At 40.6% G+C, this 22,111-nt stretch overlaps 1 protein-coding gene across 2 annotated transcripts in view; it reads left to right on the top strand.

Annotated features, from left to right (window-relative positions):
* SEPTIN11 (septin 11) overlaps positions 1-22,111 on the top strand; it is a 92,451-nt gene that overhangs the window by 41,744 nt on the left and 28,596 nt on the right. For both annotated transcript variants that reach the window (XM_010362354.2, XM_010362210.2), the window contains exons 2-4: positions 5,998-6,112; positions 15,224-15,419; positions 21,327-21,513. In XM_010362354.2, the coding sequence (XP_010360656.1) occupies positions 5,998-6,112; positions 15,224-15,419; positions 21,327-21,513 (498 nt within the window). The remainder of the gene's footprint in view (positions 1-5,997; positions 6,113-15,223; positions 15,420-21,326; positions 21,514-22,111) is intronic.

Below are 22,111 nucleotides of genomic sequence, written 5' to 3'. Positions count from 1 at the left end.
ACCTCTCACAAGTACACTCTAGGGTGGAGTCCCCAACCCCTGGGCTGCCGACTGAGACCAGTCCGTGGCCTGTCTGGAACCGGGCTGCCCAGCAGGAGGTGAGTGATGGGCTACTCAGTATTACCGCCTGAGTTCTGCCTCCTTCAGATCAGCTTCAGGCATTAGATTGTCATAGCAGCCTGAGCCCTGTGGTGAACTGCGCATGGGAGAGATCTAGGTTGTGCGTTCCTTTTGAGAATCTAATGCCTAAAGATCTGAGGTGGGGCGGTTTCATCCCCAAACCAACCCTGTCTGTGGAAAAATGGTCTTCCACAAACTAGTCCCTGGTGCCACAAAGGTTGGTGACTGCTGCTCTAGGATGTTCACACAAGGACAAAATCACCTACTGGCATGTTTCTCAGAATGTTTCCTCATCGTGAAGTGGCACATAACTGCAGAAGCAGAAGTGATGGGGAATCCAGAATGCTTCCCAGCTGGGGAGGATGTGGCTTCTGCTGACTGCTGATTCTGCAAACAGGAATGTGACTCTGTGGCTTTTCCCCCAGCTTTGTAAATGAGTTTTCTCTTTAGGAATGGATTTTCTTCATGCTAGAATTGTCATTCTCTTTTTTTATTTCTTTCTGTTCACTTTGGTTTTATTGTGATTTTACCTTCTTCATATGTCCGAGAGCTTTGCTGGTCAGCAGCTTCTCCTGGAATGCCTAGCAGCAGTAATAGAACTTCTGATTAATTTCAGATTTTTAAATGATAGTTGCCTCTTCCTCCCAACTTATGTAGGTAAAGGAAGTCCGAGTTTCAGAAGACCTATTAAGTGCTAGGCACTCTCATCCGTACCTCCTTATCTCCTCCCAACAACCCTGCCAAGGAGATATGTATGAGAGAGCCTAGCACCTCTTCCTGTTTTCACTGAGGGCAGAACAGAGACTAAAGCAAGTAGAAAGCAAAGCTGGGATTCAAACGCATGTCTGTCTGACTCTAAGCCTTTTGCTGCCCTTCTCTTTTGAAGCAAGATTTGGAATTGTGGAACGTATTTTACAGCAGTGCTCAGAATGTAGGTGGTGGCACACATTCTTACATAATTTGTTTTATAATTATCTCAATAATGAAGTCAGCTGGGAATTTTCTGAAAAGCTACCAATTATACACTTCAAGTATACATTCATAAGAAAGTGACCTTTTGGGCATAGATAACATTTATCCAGAAGGGTTCTGCAAGCTGAGCTTTTGTTTCACTGATAGATTTGGGGAACTTTAGCCTTCCTAAAAGGTATCCCCTTAATTTCCCTAGCCAAAAACTACTACTTCTCCATGCCTTCCCATAGTTGAGGCCATGGTATTGATGACTTTTATCCTTCATAGTCCTACATTTACATCTGTCCTAGCTCTACTATTACATTGTAAAACCTCTTAAGGGTCGGAACTGCAGTGTTGATCAATGAATAATAAAAATAACATATTTTAGCTTTCTTAGTGCTTTGAGCAGTGAGTATTTTTGAATAAACAAATAAATAATTGTATCTAAGAGGATATGTTCTGAAAAGAGAAAAGTGAAATTGTCAAGTGAAAAACAAGTTTATTTTATACCATAAAGGTTGGTCATAATCCATTTCAAGATGCAGTGGGCTGTAGAAATTATCTAGTTACAAAGCATCACTAGGCAGATTAGCAAATGGAGGGCTAAATCAGTTCAGGTCTTATACTTACTTAGTGGTTCTGTGTTGGCACTATCTTTTCAGAAATGGTTAAAACTAAGCATTATATTATAGGTTTCATATGCCATCACTACAAAAATCAAAGTTTGGTCTTGGCGTTGCCAGGATCAGTGAAAATATACTTGGAGCTACTTTGCCAGTTTTAATTCTCAATTTCCATCTCTTATGGTTGCCAAAGAATCATGGTTTTCAGAGAGTATTTTTTTCCTTCTATTTTAATATATTGGATTTTTATAACAGCTGAAATCATTGTACTGTCTGGGGCTACCTGGGAACTTAATAAATCATCATGAGACAACAATGACAATGTTCGACAGCTCTGGAACCTGACTTCCTGGGTTCCAATTTCAGCACCTTGATTTTACTAGTTGGGAAACCTTGGGCAAGTTACTAAATGGTGCCTCTGTTTTCTCATCTGTAAATTGAGTTCTGATAATAATGTAACTAATTTATAGAATTGTTAAGAGAGAGAAGTTAGAGAAGTTAGGGCTTTTCTGGAGCATTGGAAATGGTCAATAAATGTTAGCTGTTATTATCATGATGGAATTCCAAATAGCTTGAGCCGCTTTTCAATCAGTATTTTCCTTTTAGTGGTCAGAAGAATGTTTAGTGAAATTTTCCCCAAGATTTCATAATAAAGACAATGATGGAGGTAGAATTTTATTGGGATCTGGAAGATTTGGATATGTAAACACTGGCTGTAAGGCCCTTTCACGTAGAGGAAATAATGTGACTAAGTTCTGATGGGAAGAAACCTGGGTTTGTCCCAAGAACAGGGGTCATTTAATTTAACTGCAGTATAAGGTGCTCCCTGGGGAGAAGTGAGAGATTCAGTAGGAATGGAGATTTGGGGTTAGCCCATGGGGCCCTGAAATGACAGGCCAAGGAGTTTGGATTGGGGACCTTGAGTACCGAGATCCCCAGCAAGGTGGAAGGGAGGAAGTATTAGAGAGGGTGACATCAAGTTAGGGAGGCCAGTTGGGAGGCTGTTGAATTAGTAGGAATAGAAATGTGGAGGATGTAGTATTGATAAGACTTCAGAGTTGATGGTGGGAGGGGAGGTGGTCTCAAGCATGGCTAAGTACTGTTAACAGCAATAGGGAACTCTGGAGAACGGGCGAGTTTGGGATAGAGGAATATGATTTCAGTGTCATAAACATCAAGTTTGAAGTACAGATGGGACAACCAAGAGAAGTGTTCCTCTGATAGAAATTCAGAGCTGGACACCAAGCAGAGTTCAATATTAGAGATAAATTCAGAGTCATTTCCCGATGCGTTAGTGTTAACGACGTGGAATATATGCAGTTCCCTGAAACTGGGCCTGGAGACTCAAAAAAGACACCACAATCCTTGGCTTGTGGCAGCTAAGGGAAGAGCTATAAAATGCTGGACTGGAGGGATCCGGTTCAGCTGCTGTGCTGGAGGCACTGGGTCAGGTGCTCAGAGCTGCCCTGTGCAAGTCCTCCAGTGCCGTTCTCTCCAGTTTTTAAGCCTGTTCATAAACCAGAGGAGGAACCTCTTTTTCCCTTTCCCTCATCACATACTGATGGGCATTGACTCTCAGGTTTCCTTTAATACTGGGCAGAGAATTAGGCTCAAATTATGAAATGTAAAAACTATTATAAAATTTACATATTCTATATTACAGTGTTAGAAGACAGACTCTAAAGATACAACTTTAAATTTCAAAAATGTCAAGACCAAACTGTTTTATAACCCTTCATTTTGTATGTGGTTTTCAATGGGTATAAAAATACTTAGTGGGTGTGTGGGTGGCTTCTCGTGTTTTGGAAACGGTGAGAATATGAGATGCTGAGCTTTGGGTTCTAGGATGAGAGCTATAATTACTAACTCTGATTCTTTCCCAGGATTGGTTCATAGGTGGATATCTGGTATCTAAAAACCCAGCAATCCAGAATCCAGAGCAATAAACCATTCTCCCCTCCTCCTGAAATTAAAAGAATTATGTGGCGGTGGAGAGAGGGAATGTGGGATGATGGTTCTGCCCTGCGCTGTCTCTCTCATACCGTTCACGAATGGTTGAAGTCAGTGATGCAGCAGAAATGAAGGCTGGTGCCATGGCTTCTCCTAGCCTGATACACAAAAGCTACCGCACAGCTCGGTAGAAAGCATTCTAAAAATAACCCAGGACTCATTTCAAACCCTCCTCCCCCAAGTCTTGGCGGATGTGGTAAACACCCTAAAAATACCTGCTGTCTGAACCTTTGAGGTATCTAAAGAGGAAGGGGCAGGTACAAGGATTGGGGTTGGAAGAAGTACAACATTGTTGGAAGGCTTGCCCAGCTACAAGGACTGCTGCCCACTGGGGCCTGCCTTCGAAGCTGTTTGGTGAGCTGCCTACCATACCATCCTGTTCAAGGATAAGTGCCTACTCTTGAGTCTCGTATTCACTGTTGGCAGGTTTCAAGGAAACTATTCATAGACTAGACATCTGTTGTCTGTCCCATTGACCTCAAATCTGCAGCTGCTACCATGGTATTCAGGCAGCGTGGTGGCTTTTAGTCTTATTTCACAGAATCAGAATTTCAGCTGATATGGACTTTAGACATTGTATTATTAATAAAACCATTGAAGTCCTTTAGAATCACTGCATTTCTGGAGTCACATTTCTGTGCCTATATGGTGACCACAAACATTTGAAATGGGGTCTTAGTCCTTGCTTATTAAAAGAAATCACCCTCACCCTCACGATTATGTAACATAAAAATAGGATGATGAAAACCAGGTACTTTGAAAACATTGACTAAGTGATCCTGTGCATGTGCAAAGCTTTCTTCTTTTTTTTTTCTTTTTTTTTAAATAAAATGAAACTTTGAAGCTGGGAGTGGTGGCACATGCCTGTAGTCATAGTACTTGGGAGGCCGAAGCTGGAGGATCACTTGAGCCCAGGAGTTTGAGGCTGCAGTGAGCTATCATCACGCCACTGCACTCCAGCCTGAGTGACAGTGCAACCCTGTCTCTAAAAAAATAAAAATGGCTGAGTGCGGTGGCTCACGCCTGTAATCTCAGCACTTTGGGAGGCCGAGGTGGGTGGATCACCAGGTCAGGAGTTTGATACCAGCCTGGCCAACATGATGAAACTCCGTCTCTACTAAAAATACAAAAATTAGTTGGGCATGGTGGTACGTGCCTATAATCCCAGCTACTCGGGAGGCTGAGACACTAGAATTGCTTGAACCTAGGAGGCAGAGGTTGCAGTGAACTGAGATCGTGCCACTACACTCCAGCCTGGCGACAGAGTGAGACTCCATCTCAAAATAAATAAATACAAAATAAAAACAAATAAATAATAAAAATAAAACTGGAGCTTTGAGGATCATTTTCTCAGCTGGACTCCAGTATTTTGAATATAAAGTTCATTGACAACACAGCCAGAATACCAGGAGTCGTGTCTCCAAGGAGAAGACTTTCAGTATCTAATTTCTGAAATTGCAAACCATAACCATGATATTATAACTGAGGGACTGTAGCTGATCTCTGCATCTTGCGAAAAAAGGGTTTCACAGATTATCTCCAGCACCCACAGGACACATTCAAAGTTGTGGGGTCAGCCAGTACCATTTGATATAACAGCATAAATCACCCAACAATTTTATTTTAGCTTCCAGCCATATCCTGTGTGATTTTTAAATGTATGATAACTACCTTACCCCAGTCTCCATTGGTAAACTCTGCAAAAGTCCAGCAGTTACAGAGTCTCTGCTAACTCAAGAAACCTGTGAAACTAATGGAGGAGAGGAAACCAGCTCATATGCTGAGAAATTTTAAATATGTTGCATTTATGGTGGGTAGAGCATTGTTATCATTGTAAGGAGTATGTATCCTCCACTGTGAGCTTTTCAAGTTCTTTGGTATCTGGAAGAGTGTTAAATATTTTTTCACTGTGAGTTGACAGTAAATTGAAAGCTTTTCTTGAATAATGAAAGTGATCAAAATGGCTGGAGGCTTTTGTGTTGTTTTTAGTCACTTAATGCATATCTGAAATAGTCACCTCTAGAAGCTCAAATTTCCCTGGACCAGTACACTTGTAACAAGGAGTGAGGATACCCAGGGAGATGGTCTGCTTTGGGAAACTGTGATTTTGTGGAAAGAGCATGGCTTTGGAGTTGTTAGTGCCCTCAGCTGTGTAGAAGCCAAGGCGGCTGTGGGGGTCTATTTCCATGTATGTCAAGGGAAGAAGAGGAGAGAATGTAATGTTTGTGATATGTGATATCCAGGTGGCGTGGTTCATGGACATTCAAATCTTTCTCCCCTGAAATTCCAGAATGAAGAGCTTCGAAACTTGTCTCTGTCTGGCCATGTGGGATTTGACAGCCTCCCTGACCAGCTGGTCAACAAGTCTACTTCTCAAGGATTTTGTTTCAACATCCTTTGTGTTGGTAAGTTATTCATCACCCACGCAGCAAGAAGTTTGATCCTTAGATATTGACAGGTGACTGTCGGAGAGACATGCTTCAGTGAAATAAGAATGACATGTTTATTCTCTTTTTTTCATTAGTAAAGCAAGGCAAAATATCTGCCTTATACATGTCACAAGTTATAAAGATTGAGAGCCGTATGTAGGTAAATGCATTGTATGTTTTGTCATGTTACTCAGATTACTATTGGTATTTCTGTCACACAGTCAAGCAACTGATCATTACAATATCGTTAAGATCCCTTAAACATTTTACTTTGGACTAGGCCTCTGCCTTTGTATTTTTCTTCACCCCTCTAGCCATATCTTTTTTTTTTTTTTTTGGAGGAGTCTTGCCCTGTTGCCCAGGCTGGAGTGCTGTGGGGCGATCTCGGCTCACTGCAGCGTCTGCCTCCCAGGTTCAAGCAATTCTCCTGCCTCAACCTCCTGAGTAGCTGGGATTACAGGTGCCCACCACCACGCCCGGCTAATTTTTTGTATGCCATATCCTTTTTGGACTAAGAAGAGGAAGGTGGAAAAGAAGGGGGATAAAGAAAATCAAAATATAAATTTCCTGTTAGTTTGAAGGAGAAATGTGCATGGAACAGATAATGGCTGTTCCTCTCTCCCCCATCACGCCTGATGAATGGCAGGTGAAACAGCAGTGAAGTGGTTTGGGCCATATTGTTCTGTTGGCATTGTCCTCTGGGCATTTCCCTCTGAGACATCACTTGGAGACAGACCAGAAAATTCTGTATGTAGCCAAGTGGACTGCCTTTTCCCTAAGCTTGGCAGAATGTGTCAGACTTACTTTTCTTGTCCAAGTAAAGCGAAGAGAATTTAGGAAAGGTGTGTGTTCAATGTGAGAACCACCATTTGCTTATTTGTCATTTATGGAAGTTGGGGGAAGTGCAGATATTTTTCTTTTTTAAAAACTTCTTGAACCTCTTGATGACTTGACTGCATGTAGCCTCTGCACTGGGCATTCATTAGTAGAAAGTCACAATTGGCGGGCACGCTAGACCAACTTGCTCCCTGGCATTTTATCTTAAGCACTGGATAAGAGAAGGACTGGAGAGAAACAGGCCACAGCAGCCAACTCTCGTCTCATGCTTTCCCCTTTTCCCTACATGAAGCCTTTTAAAATTCAGCAGGAGACCTCCCGAATGGCAGCTAGTTCTACAGAGTGGCATGAATGGGTTGTCCTTTTTCTCATGATAAATGCTCATTGCAGAGCAGGGCAATTCTTCATTAGTATAGCAATTTGTTGGCAATTTGTTGGTTTTCTATTGAAAAGTATGCTAAATTGTAATCCCAGGCCAATTACTCTTCTGGCTTCTCTTCAGTGCCTCCCCAGCCCTGTCTCCAAAATCAGTTCTAAGAACATGTCTGAGAGTTCTGTCCTGGCTCTTGCAGGGGATGGTAGGGGAAAGCCTTCCGGTGGGATCCTGGTTTAACTGGGTATGTGGTGTGCAGTGGGGTGTGCTGGCTCAGGGGGTGACTCCTTGTGTTAAATAAGACAATTCGGATGCTGAATTCCTCAGAGGCCAAATTGATGTTGCCCTGTTAGATGTGTAAAGCAGCCCTATTCGGAGTCTCCTGGGTGGGTTACAATACCTGTGATTCTTAGATTTTTGTCAGGTTCTGTTCTTAAACATGTTTAAAATTAGTTTTTCAAACTAATGAACATAATACATATTTTTTGTTTAAAGTGTTACAAAATACTTCCCTTTCATCTCCCACTCCCATTTCCATTTCACAGAGATAACACTGTGGGATCTTTCTAGAAACTTTTGACGTCTTTCTGTATTAGGAAATTGCTTTTGGTGGCTTACAGTTCTGTAGGTAGGAGTCCAGTATGGGTCTGCAGGGCTGCATTCCTTCCTGGAACCTTTAGGGAGAGTGCATGCCTTCTCCAGCTTCTGGAAGCTACCTGCATTCCTTGGCTCTTGGCTCCTTCCATCCATTTTCAAAGCCAGTCGCATCGCATCGCTCTCCTAGTATTTTTGTGTCAAAAAATTTTCCACAGAGAATTGCAGAAATACAGCTTAAATCCAGTTAAGACTCTCCCCCACCCTCCAACACACACTGAAAAGGTAATATGGTGAGTTGGGTAATTAAGAGCAGCTGGCTCCAGGAGTTCAACGAGCCCTGTCAGGCCTCTTTCTCTGGTTCTTTATCCTGCTTGCTTCTGCTTGCTTCACATTCAGGCATTTTCCTCACAACAGCAGCCTGGCTCCGTCAGCATCACCAGCCAAGCAACCTCAGGGGAAGGAACAAGGCATTCCTGACACGTCTCACCGAACAGTCAGGATTTCACTGATTGGCCAGGACTCAGTCACACGCTCAGCCTCGGGGGAAGATGGGGTCAGTTCACTCCAAAACATACGAGGGTCCCCATAGGCAAGAAGACAGGATCAGAAAGGAGATAGAGCCTGGGAGAGGGACATACTGGACAGATAAAAACAGCTTTCTCACAGTTATGGTGCTTTCTTGTTTTGCTTTTACACAAATGAGATCATGCTGTTCATCTCGTGCATTTTCCTTTTTTCAGTCCACAAGAAGTCCTGGATGTCCTTCATTATCAGCATATCTAACTCTCCAGGTTGTTTTCCATAACCCTTTGGAGCCCTTTGTTTGGGGCCAGCATGAGCTCTTTGGGAGATAGGAGTGTCAGCATTAAATATCATCCTCAGAAAGTTGAATATCAAATCCCTTTGCCATAGATATTTTATGGCATAATATCTTTATAAGAAAAAACTTACTGTCAATCAATAGTCCATCTATTTTTAAAGTAAGAGTCTATAAAAAGTAGATCAAAATATTTGGACAGCCACATAGAGGAGTAGGTGTTATATTTAACTTAAGAGCATCCATGGTAATTTTTCCTCCTTATTTACTCCCTCTTACTGCCCATTTGTTTATTTTGCACAGTATTCACATGTGATACTTATAGCGTGAATTTACTTACTTGTGATAAATACGGGAGGGAATTAAGGATAAAAAATAAAGTTATGATCCCAGTAAGGAAAATTTTTACCAAAAAGGTCTCAGAATTGTAATTTTGTTTTGTGGCATGAGGCTGTAGGTTGAAAGAATGCACAGGAAATAAACCAGAGCAGAAAATGGTCCTGGCATGAACTAAGTCTAGTTTCAGAGATACTGAATTAAACTTCTGCTGCTAGAACCCATCTCTGTTGGTCCTGGGAAGGCACGTAATAGAGGAAGAATAGTTTTCATTTCACTGGGAAGAGAATTCTGATGTTAAATGAGATAACAGAGAACACCCAGGAGTTCATCATTCCCCCACTAGTCTGTTTTGCCACAACACACCTAAATCACTCCTGAAGCTACATTTTAGTTTAAATAAAGCCTTTCATGTTTCACCCATGCTGTAATTCTCCAGAGAATCTAAATTAGATCTAAATTAGCATTTAGCCTTTTTCTATAATTTTAAATTTGTATGTCTTTCTCATCCATTTTCCAAAATGATACTAACTCTAGGAAAAAAACCTTATCAACATTGATCCAGCTGTCTGTCTGTTTCTTGTGAACATGCAAAGGTGAATAAGATACTGTAACATCTCTGCTTTTGAAGAAGAGCCAATTTGATAGTAGAGTCAAAGTAAATTAGTAATACATTTTGAAGCAGAAAATTTTTCCACAATTCAACCTTAATTGTTTTGAGGGGATGAGAGAACAGGAATTGAAAACAGGTAAGTGAAGTGTGAGGCCATCTTAGCCAAGGTATAGTGTCAACATAAATTGTGGAAATTTACAATCAGATCTTAAACATTTTTATCCCATCTTGTTTTTCCAGGAAAGGATGTAAATGGCTTATAGGGTAAAATGAATAAAGACAAAATTAACCCTAGAAAATAAAGATGAAGCCAGGGATAGAATCAGAACTCAAAGTGTGCCATCAGGCCTGCCTATAGCAATTAGTTGATGAAGTATTACATTTTTCTCTCAGCTTAGTGGTCAGAGCATGGAGAAAACTATTAATTCACTCATTCATTTAGCAGATATTTAATGAACATGTGTTATATGCTAAACACAAGCAAAAAGTTTAACATACGACAGATTTATAGTATCTATAAAGTAAAAACAAAATGATTGCTCCAGATGAAACACAGCTTTACCTGGAAAAATTTCTCGATGGATTTTCAGAAAAGAGATTTGGTGTATGTAGTGGTCTGGGTTCCTGGGCATCCTCTAAGTCAGTGCAATTGTTTAATGAAATGCCAGGTGCCACAGGCTGGCTCATCTTATGCCAGAGTATGTTTCATCAAAGGTGATTCTATGAGGAACAAGAACAACGCAACTTAGGTATGTAGCTTTCTGACTCTCTGATTCCATCCAAGAGTAAAATCTAGAATATTTAGGGAAGGCAGGCAGATCCCTATGCATAGTTACTTACCCAAGTAGCCAGTCTTGGCAATTAGAGTAAACGATGCTGAATCACAGATCAACAATTTGTTCAATCTACAGTTATCTTCTAATTAATAATACAATCCCTGTTTTTCCCTTGCCTTGTTCATCTTAGAGCTCGTGGGTTAAATAAGCCTGAGAATAGAATGGAAAAGGTAGGACCGCTTTCCCCTGTGATGTGGGCATCATGTTCACTAGCATTGGCAGGAACAGGAAAAACAAGCCCCAGATAGCACTTCAATAGGGTCTCTTATTACTGTAACAATAGAGTGGTTAGGCAGATGAATTTATGATAGAATAAACAACAGACTCTGAAAAAATATACCACAGTGGCATATCTCTGTATAAATCACCACCATGATCATTTTTGTTTTCTATTAACTTTTTTTTTTTAAGATGGGGTCTCTCACTCTATCGCCCAGGCTGGAATGCAGTGGTGCTATCTCTGCTGACTGCAACCTCCGCCTCCCAGGTTCAAGGGATTCTCCTGCCTCAGCCTTCCGAGTAGCTGGGATTACAGGCGCCCACCAGCACACCTGGCTAATTTTTGTATTTTTAGTAGAGACAGGGTTTCACCATGTAGGCCAGGATGGTCTCGAACTCCTGACCTCAGGTGATCCACCTGCCTCAACCTCCCAAAGTGTTGAGATTACAGGCGTGAGCCACCGTGCCCGGCCTGCAATTAACTTTTAATAAATGTCTCCTTTGTGCCAGGCACTCTGCTAGGGAGTTTTGAAATACTTTAAAGTTAGTGTTAGTCATTGATTTTTCTGAAAATATTGTTATGGTTGTTTGGTTTGACTTGGAACCTGTGCCTAGTAGGCTTTTAGTTATTCAGTTAGAAAGAAATTTTTGTCTTATGGGTCCTCAAAAGTATAGGTGAGATTCCGCTTACAAAGATTAGAGAGAAGCCTCAAAAACGAATCCCAGTGCTTCAGGAGGCCAAGGCAGGAGAAATGCCTGAGTCCAGGAGTCTGAGACTAGCATGGGGAACACAGTGAGACCCTGTCTGTTACAGAAAAAAAGCTAATGCATTGAAAAACTTCCCTAGTTCTTCTGGAGTTCCTTTTATTCCAAAAGCTGTCATTTCCTGCTGAACTGCTTTTGGTGAATCACACTGCTGCTGGAGTTGCCATGTCTAATTACAGCTCTTAAAAGCACAGAGCATAGAAATGGAAAGCAAAGCACACCAAAGTTTAGAGGAACAGTGGTTTTTTTCAACCCATTGATTAACCCTGTGCTATAAGTAGGGCCTGGTATGCTAATTGTTTGTAATTTCCACCTTAATGTAAATGATAATTAAAATTACCGTGCCTTTAAAAAAAAAGTATGGTGTTCCTGATTCACATGGGTGCTTAAGTAATTTTCAATCTAGTAAAATAAGATAATTTCAGTCTTGTCCAGGTAACCTAGAATCCTTGCCATGTAATTGAAGTCTTTATTGCTATTCTTAGGGAAGAAGATGAAAGTTAAGTAGGCCACTTTCTACTGACAGAGTCTTTCCCATAAAGGAGAAACTTTTATATGGCAGATCTGCTTTTGTGCCTTTTTTGTCCTAAAAATAGGTAAATCCTGAAAAGAAGTTGGCTCTGCTTGAGAATGTTACACTTGTAGCATGTACTTAAAATGACTCAAGTACCTTCAGTATCAACTACTAGTGAGAACCCTGTTTTATTTCTGTATCCACTACACAGTAACTTTGTTTGCTCAAAGTTAATTTGTTAAGCCATGGATGGTGAGTATTAACTTGTTAAACTCTTTCAGGTTAGGGATCAGAGACTGGTTTTATATTGCTTTTATGGAGGGTTTTTTTTTGTAAGACTATTCAGGAAAGTAAGGAAGACAGGAAACCGTCTCAACCACTGCACAACCAGACCCCATAGAGATCTGGAATGACATTTAGGATATTACAGAAGTGCAAACAGGTGTCAGTGTCTGTTTTCATTCAGTACTTCATCCCTGCACCTAGGCTTGTCACACAGTGAGCACCCAGGCATTAATTTCATGATGGATTTCCAATACTCTACGCCATCTATCTGCTCTTTCCTGTATTCCCAGCCCACATTCTGTCTGCAGCATGGCTTCTGTTTACTTACAGCCTTTGCTGCCTCATGGCTTCTGCTTACTTACCTCTCTTTGTATATTGTTTCTTTTTCATGCCTTCACACTGTGTGGAGATTGCATGTATCTCATTCAAACACCCAAAGAGAAAAATTGTGATTAGATAGGCCACTCTCCAATGTGGAGCCCCAGCTCATAGTGAAATGATTGTGCTTTCGTGGTTGCCTTTAGGTCAGGACCTATCCATGGTCTAGTTGTCTGTGGCCAACTAGCAGGGTCATGGGTGTAAAGGATGGTCTTGCTTATAAGGGGAAAGCAGTTATGACAAACACTTAGAATGTTGTTCCCATAATAATAAATTAGAGTCTGACTGGTATTATTCAGTCATGTTCTAGACCAGATTCTAAGATGTGGGAGACCACCCTATCAGGCTAGTTTCTTGAATTCTCAGAACTTGGCACAGAACTTGTACATAGTAGGCACTGGAAAAATACTGGCTGAATGAAGCCTGACTAAAGAGGAAATTCTATGATCTTAGATGTTCAGGGACACAACAGGAAAGGTTAAAGAGTAAGATGAATGTACTTGGCCAACTTTTACCCTATAAGTGAATCATCATGGTTAGAGGCAAGCCATATAAGGCTTTTCTAATCAGAGAAAGTTCAAATCCAGAAAGACTTCATCCTCCTTCACTTTTGTATTATGTTGGAAAGCAATGAGTATACAATACAGAATTTAAAACTAGTAAGTAGATTTTGTCATTATAGTGCGAGGGTTGCCCAGAGTTTTTCTTTTTTCCATAGAACACTACCATCCTTAAAGTCACTATAGCAATCCTTAGAAGAGAGGATGCTCCTAGGAACATATTGGGATTAGAAGTTGTTGAAAGGGCTGTTCTATATTGGCAAGTTTAAATCGAGCTGGAAATCTAATTGAGAAATTTTCCAGATTAAGAAAGAAAAAAGGTATCCCTAGGGCTAATGTTTCTGGATTTCTACCCCCTCCTCTTCATCATCATATGCTCAGCCATGAACATAAGGCTGTTTTTTCTCATTGCCAACTGTCTTTGACTCAACATAAGAATTAGAATTAAGAGAGGGTTTTGCTTGGTGTTATTTTGAGGGTTGGGCTGCAGTTCTTCACAGCTCCACATTTGGGTGTCGCTATGTGGTATAGTGGTTCCAGATACCTGCCACTCTGCTTTGCACATATGAGGCCTCGGTAAACACTTACTGAGTTGAATTATCAGTGTAAACGATAATTGTCAGTGTAAACGATAATTGTCAGTGTAAATAAGGTCATTTAACGTAATTTACTTTCATTGTCCCAAACTTCACTCTGAAGCTGGGAAAACTATCTAAGAAGCCACAAATGTTTGGCTTCTTGACTCCAGCTGGATAAAGAAAAATAACAATATGGAGGAATTAATATAACCATAACTGGAAAATGTTAGGCAGTCAGTTTTCTCTGTAATAGTAAAATCAGGCTGCTGTTCTGTCTTGGTTGAGTGCAGGTGTTGGAACCATACAGACTTGAGTTAGAACCCTGGTTCCACCACTTAGCAATGACTTTAGGCAAGTTATTCATAAGTCTTATCTAAGCCTACTGTTCCATCTTGAACATGGAGGAAACAATAGTACCTATTTCATGGGAGTAGAAGTAGGGTTTAAATGAGATAATGTAGCCAGGCGTGGTGGCTCATGCCTGTAATCCCAGCACTTTGGGAGGCCGAGGCAGGTGGACAATTTGAGGTCAGGAGTTCGAGACCAGCTTAGCCAACATGGCGAAACCCTGTCTCTATTAAAAATACAAAAATTAGCCAGGCATGGTGACATGGGCCTGTAATCCTAGCTTCTCAGGAGGCTGATCTGGGAGGATTGCTTGAATCCAGGAGATGGAGGTTGCAGTGAGTCAAGATCGTACCACTGCACTCCAGCCTGGGTGACAGAGCGAGAATCTGTCTCAAAAATAAATAAATACATACATATATACATACTGTACATAAAGGAGATAATGCACTAGAAGCTCTTGCCACCGGGGTTGGCACAAAGTGAGCACTCAGTGACGTTAGTTAATATTGTCATCAAGAGTGTTATTTTGAATAATGTAATTCTTTTCTATGACACGGTATCATATTGATGTTGAATTAACTGATCTTTTAGGTAATTCAGTGTAAATGGAATCACTTGTTTCAAGTAACAGAAATTCAATAGTATATAGTCTTTTATCCCTTAAGTAGTATAGTTTTATACTCTGACATTTAGGAGAGAAAGAGATAAAGTTCATGTTCTTGTAATATACAAACTGAGCATGGGCAAACTTGCAAGTACCGTTTTTCTATCCAGAGGTAAAGAAGAATCTCTTGATCTGTAAATTTGAAATCCTGTCTGCGAAATAGTTTCTGAAATTCATTGAGGCATTTTTAGAAAGGTATTCCATAGATTACACATAGAAAGAATTATCTCTTCACAGTGGCATTTCTGGTGACAGTTTTTCTTTTTTAAACTTTATAATCATGACTAATGAAAAAAATACTGATGAACTGAACTCATGTCTGAAAGACATTGACCCATTCTCTAATTTTTCTTTTGTGGTTACGTAGGTGAGACAGGCATTGGCAAATCCACGTTAATGGACACTTTGTTCAACACCAAATTTGAAAGTGACCCAGCTACTCACAATGAACCAGGTGTTCGGTTAAAAGCCAGAAGTTATGAGCTTCAGGAAAGCAATGTACGGCTGAAGTTAACCATCGTTGACACCGTGGGATTTGGAGACCAGATAAATAAAGATGACAGGTACATCTTGGGATTTTGGGGGGACATAAATGGATGAGGAGATAGCAGGATCCATCCCAGGTAAATTTAAAGGCCAAATGTTTTGGGGGTTTTTTAGTTGTGGGGCTTCGTCCTCTATTGCCTAAAAGGTGTGATATTCTTGTCCTCTGAGAATTTTTTTGAGAATGTTCTTCCTGAGGGAAGTTTTTAATTCTTAAAATTTCGTTAAGATTCAAAAATCTCAGGATTTTGTTCACATTCCTTCTCAAGAGCACCAATTCTGTTCATCAGTCTCAACCTCAGATATCTTATGACTGTTTTACATAGTACATTCATTCTCAAAAGGAGTTTGAGAAAGTTAAAATAAAACTGCCCCAGGCCCAAAGGTGATTGTAGAATGGGGCTTCCAAAAACATCTTTGAGCAGTTACAACATTATGGGCATAAGTGTCTACCTGCTTAATGTGACCAGCATGTAGACATGAACAGCAAATCAGTAAGTTAGGGTGTGTTTGCTTATGGCTCAGACACTTCAGTTGTATCAGGATTTTTTTCCATATTCTGTAAAACCTGTATATTATATGCATGTGTTTTGTAAAGAGGAACTCGCCTATTTTTATCTAGAAATGTGTATTGCCTAGATATATTTTAACTATTCCTGATAAAAGTATGAGCACCACAGTAATGACAGAGAAATATTTAATTCATTCTTTAGCTGAGCACCAAGCTCTTTATTTTATCTATAAAGCACTTTAAATACTCTTCAGTAGACATTGTCCCGTGATAACAGGAACAATTGTTAGATAGAGTGAGAAAGATTTTATTTTGCATCTGGCCAAAATGGGCTATCTGTACATTGTGTTGGGGCAGGGAACAAGTTCGGCTCTGACACTACAGCTGAGCAGTTGCTCTTAATATATGACCTCAATGACAAGGAGTGATGGAGAGGCCCCTGCCTGAAGGCTGTTTGTAATGCCCAGGGTAGTAAATGAAGAGAAAGCCCTGGTCATAAGGAAAGGGGCACAAGTGCATTGTGGGAGCTGGGAAGAGAGCCAGGGGGTTCCAATCATTGCATAGTCACAGAACATACCCAGAGCAAGGCCTGTTCTCCACCTCTCAGACCCGTATAGATTTTCTCCCTGGGGTTAGGAAAAATCTTATTCTTGCATTCCTTCATTGGAAGACAGTAACTGTACTTTTCCAGGATCCCTCCCCCTAGGAATGAGAACCATCCTCCACATAGCCTCTTGCTGAGATTCCCTGTGCTCTTCCAGCTCACTGGGATTGCCACAGTGCTGCCACTCGATTTTTGCCTCTCCCCTAAACTGGGACTTTCCCTCGGGCTGCTGATGCCTTTTCACTTCCCAACCAACACTCAGCAGCAAACAGCTAGGACAATGCATATCCTCGTATTTGCAGCTGGAGCCCTCCTTAAGAAATTATCTGACTCTGCCGGGCGCGGTGGCTCAAGCCTGTAATCCCAGCACTTTGGGAGGCCGAGACGGGTGGATCACGAGGTCAGCAGATCGAGACCATCCTGGCTAACACGGTGAAACCCCGTCTCTACTAAAAAATACAAAAAAACAGCCGGGCGAGATGGCGGGCGCCTATAGTCCCAGCTACTCGGGAGGCTGAGGCAGGAGAATGGCGTGAACCTGGGAGGCGGAGCTTGCAGTGAGCTGAGATCCTGCAACTGCACTCCAGCCTGGGCGACAGAGCGAGACTCCGTCTCAACAACAACAACAAAAAAAAAAAAAAAAAAAAAAAAAAGAAATTATCTGACTCATTTGGGTCAAATAATAGTTTCCAAGGAGATTTAGAAGAGAGGAAGTGTGATATTAACCTAACCTAGATACCAAATATTTTTTTCCTCTGAAGTTTCTTGACAGCTATTGCATAACCTCTTTAAATGGCACTTAAAACTCTGTTACCCTGTACCTCAGAAGGTATTGTTGACACTATTGACTGTAAAGCCAAATGACTTATTCACAAATCGTTATTCAGACAGGCTCTGCTTCCCTCAAGAAACTGGAAGTGGGATATTCATTTCTGCATCAATATGTAACCACACGGGAAGGGATGTGGTATTTCTCTATACCCATGTTGATTTTTACCTACTTTGGGGATTAGGCAAGCTTTTCTGCCATAGATGCAAGACTTCAAGAATATCCCAGTTTGTTTATGTAGGCTTTGGACATGTCAGCATTGCTGTATTATTATCTGCCTCAGACCAGGCTAGCTAGAAGGAGGCAGGAAGAGAGATCTGGTAAGATTTCCTGTTATGTTTAAAAGCACATTTCACTCTTTGTTATTTAAGGGCTTCCTTGTTTTGGCTGTTTGTACTCTTTAGTGGAGAAAGAAAGGGGTCTGGGGAAGAAGGGAAACCAAGTTTTGTTGTTTAATTGGAAATAGAATAATTAGTTTGCCCCACACGGGGGAGATGGGAGGTGAGCTGTCCATGGAGTGTCACTAGCTGTAATGATAGTCAGCCCTCAAAGGCAGAAATAATTGAAATCCCCGAGACGGAATTTCAACCTCACCAAATCTTTATCAGAGTTGTAAAACAGTAGTGAGATGGACTGTTTGGCCTTTAAATTTTAAGTTTTTAATCCACACTTTCTGGTGGAGGTAGTCAAGGGATAAGGAATTTGGCTAACAGACAGCAAGATAAGGGAAAAACGTGGTAAGTATTTGGTCATATATGAAGTGGAGAGTCAGTCCCTGAATGATGGCATTGGCCATTTTGCAAGAATGATCAGTGGGTAGATTGGATGGATGGAAAACATTGTTTAAGTATCTTTTTCCATCGGTTTTAGGGTTAGCCTCTGTCGTTTTAGTGTGTGTGTGTGTGTGTGTGTTTTATGGCTGGAGGTATATGGAAAAAAATGAGTGCTGTGTAACAAGGAATATCTCCATGCCTTAAAAGAAAATTATGTGAAAATGTAAGGGCTAGACTGGATTTGTCCTCCTGTGTTTCCTCTGATTGATATGGCCACAATCCAGGGAAGTTTTAATTGGCCAAAAAGAATATGAATAAGTGTTAGTAGGAATGGAGCTAGCAAAAGGCTAAGCTGGGATTAAGCTTCCTTTCTTTCTGACTTCAGATACAGAAGTGGAAAGGATTTGGAGGAAGAGGCAGATAATTCATCTAATCTACAGGATGATGATGAGGAGTACAAAACCACTTGGCTGGCTTGAGTCTCATCAAGAAGAAACTATTTTATTATCATAATTAAATCTTTGACATAGGGAATAGTGGTTTTGGTAAATTGTTTTCCAGGAATACATTTATTTTTGTTGGTTAGTAATAGTTTGGAAGGTAAAGTAGATGGGATTTCATATTTATTATGTGTGTGAGGTAAGAGAAGGAGGCTCCAGGTTGAATCCCAGGTTTCTGACTTGGCCAGTGGTGTGGGTGGTGGCCCACCATGCTAAGGAATACAGGGAAAATGTGGGTTTGAAGGCAGGATGAATAGTTCAGTTTTGGACATATTTAGTTGGGAAAGCAGTTGAAAATACAGAATAAGCAATTGTGGATGGGTCTGAAGCTCCGAGGAAAGATCTGGGTTGAAGGTAGAGATTTATGACTTGTCATCAGATAGATGGTGAGTGGAACTATCTATCGGATGATAATGATTTTCTAGAGGGAATGAGTGTGATTTTCTAGAGGGAACACATGGAGTGAAAGGAAAGGAGATTGAATGATTGGCCAGGACTCTATAATAAGAACAGGTAGATGGAAGTCTGAGATATTAGAGAACAAAAGATGTCTTGAATCCAGTGCGGAAAGCATTCCTCACTGCAAAATGAGCGATGTTATGCCTCTCATTATTTTTGGAGGATCAGAATCAAAACCAGAGGCAAGAAGGGAAATTAATAGAAAGCAGAACCGTATTTGGACTACTATTGAGAGGAGGAGTGCTAAGAGCTAAAAATCAGACACTGGGGATGCAGGGGAGCAATTGCTGTGAGCTGCTTCTCTTACCCTTAGGGATAATAGGCTGCTGGGGAAGATCCCTAATCCCCAAATCTGTCTCAGTGTCAGGAGACTGAAGGATCAGCCCCACACTGAAAGGGCAAAGGGCATGGGTGGACCTCACTGGAGATGGCCTGCTGCACTTCCCTCCTGGGCATGAACTCCATAGCAGGACAGATACCAGCAGAGAACTGGGTGAATGTAAAGTTCCTTTTTTTTTTTTAAGATTTTTCTAAAAAGTCAGGCTTGATTCTATAGTGTTGGTTATTTATTATATAATTATGAAATAGTTATATCTTTTATGTGACAACCCTTTACATGTATTGCATGTATTGGCTCATTTATTTGTCACAATAGCTCTCTGATAGAACTACTATTTTTGTCTGTGATTTACCTGTGAGGAAATTGAGACACAGAGAGGTTTAGTGACTTGCTTAAGGCTCTGCAGCTAGTAAGTTGTGCAGCTGTATTATGGTTTTAGGCAGTTTGGCTTGAATCCATGTTTCTAACCACCATCCTCTATAATTATCTCATTAAATATTATTATTATGCAATATATGTCTATATTTCAAGATTAGAAAATATAGAAGAATCTTATTGCTCATTGATTCTTTTTATTGGAATTTTGCCTGTCATGATTTGGAATTTTATTATTCCTGAGGTATATCCTACCTTTTTTTTTTTTTTTTTAAACCTTTGGAGATTTTGTCTACTCTAATTGAACCAATAGATTGTGATAAAATCACCAAAGAAAAATATCAAAAAGCCTTTTATGGACTGCTTTCAGTTTTGCTCATAAGTTTGTTTGTGGTTATTGTTTATTTTGGGGATGTTTGTTTTTCTTAGGATGTCTGCTAGTCACTTTTATTATAAAAGATTTGTGGTTCCCTTTCAGGCGTTTCAGTTTAACTTATGGGTATGGGATTTGGGTGTTGAAATGTTTTTATTTTTCTTAAAACTTACATTTTCGGAAAGGCAATAAGTTTGGGGAGAATTAACTCTTTGTATTCCTAGTAGAACAGTCTCTTTGTTGCTAAAACAAACTTCTTCTGCGTAGTCCCTTTGGAGACCAGAAAAAATTAGCGGGTTTCCCACAATGACCTAACATACTGCTTACTTCCTGGAAATGTGGTTTATGGAATGTGTATCCCCAATATGCTATTCGTCATTGTGTTTATGGTCAGTTAATAGGATCACACACAATTATCCAAAACAGATTTGAATGATTTGGTGAGAAGAGAGGGTTACAACGTTTACCTTTAAATCATGAAGATTTTGAGTTGAAAGGAATCTTGAAGATCATAAGAGTCTAGGCACCTTAGTTCCTAGATGGGTTGGATTGCGCACAGGGCTATGGGAGCACAGAGAGCCCCCACCTCTGGAGGAATAGGGCAGATGACCAGGGAATAGCTCGCAGTAGGTGGTGGTGTCGTATTCTGAAACCACACAACAGTTTCATTTTGTGCATCAATGGCAATCAGTAGGGAGAAGCTGTCACAATCACTTTTCTCAGATGGATTTTTGAGGCCCAGTTTTGGCCCAGCGGGAAAGAATGCCACAATCTCTTAGCAATATCTTCCATGGATGCACCTTGGGAGAGTGGCAGCCCGCTCCACATATGTACAGTCTCTGTTTTAGAGGATCAATGTTAGCCAGGAAAACAGTAGGAAAAAGACAGGTTCTTGCAGAGGGGCCAGCGTGAGCAAAGACACAGAGGAAATAAGGGCTTGACACGTGGGGGCTGCTACAAATGGTTGGGCATGGCTGGGACAGGAGAGGTGAGCCTGGAGCCCTGTTCAGGCATCAGGTGATGGAAGGCCTTGGATACCTAGGTAAGGACTTGGGCTTTAGCCCTTAGGAAAGAAGAAGCCATTGTGATGTTGAATGGAGGATTGTCTATACCAAACTGTGAAAGAGGTTTGAGACTAGAAACATGCTGTTTCTGCATTCTAGCTATAAGCCGATAGTAGAATATATCGATGCCCAGTTCGAGGCCTACCTGCAAGAGGAATTGAAGATTAAACGTTCTCTCTTCAACTACCATGACACGAGGATCCATGCCTGCCTCTACTTTATTGCCCCTACTGGACATTCACTAAAGTCCCTGGATCTGGTCACCATGAAAAAGCTGGACAGTAAGGTACTTGCTGCCACTCTGATTATCATCCACTCTCCTTTTAGATCTTCTTTATCCTAATGCCCTAATTTGTTCTCTGCTTTCAATGTGATTTTTTTTTTTCCTGGATTACAGGAACAGTGTTTGACAGCACGAGAAAACCACTTCAAAACTTCTTGCCTGTTAGACAAAAATAAAATAAAACAAAACAAAACAAAACTAGAAAAAAAAAAATCAAGTCGCTTTCAGGAAGTATTTTTAATTCTTACATGGGAGGTTGAAATATAACTTCCAAGTTTGTTTATTTTCTTAAAAAAAAACTTTCTCTAACAGGTTTCTAGAGGTTTGGTTTTAATTCAAAGTTTACAATGGAATAAAAGGTTAAATTTTTGTCTCTGTGATGATAATGGTCCAGCTTCTTAGATTTTAAAACTGAACTGCACACGTGTGTTCAAGTAAAGCAAAGTCTTCGTTTAAGTGTGATCCCTGAGCTTGCCACATTTATACCCTCTCTTTTTCACAACACGTGAAGGAAGAGACTGGTAAGTTTGATAAAATTTGGCACCTTCCTATATAATTAATTAGACTTTCCATTTTGAAATAAATAGAAGACAATACATTC

Source organism: Rhinopithecus roxellana, chromosome 2 (assembly GCF_007565055.1).
Source record: "Rhinopithecus roxellana isolate Shanxi Qingling chromosome 2, ASM756505v1, whole genome shotgun sequence".
Taxonomy (NCBI): Eukaryota; Metazoa; Chordata; class Mammalia; order Primates; family Cercopithecidae; genus Rhinopithecus; species Rhinopithecus roxellana.
The sequence above is the reverse complement of the archived record's forward strand: the minus strand, read 5'-3'. Positions and strand labels throughout refer to the sequence as shown.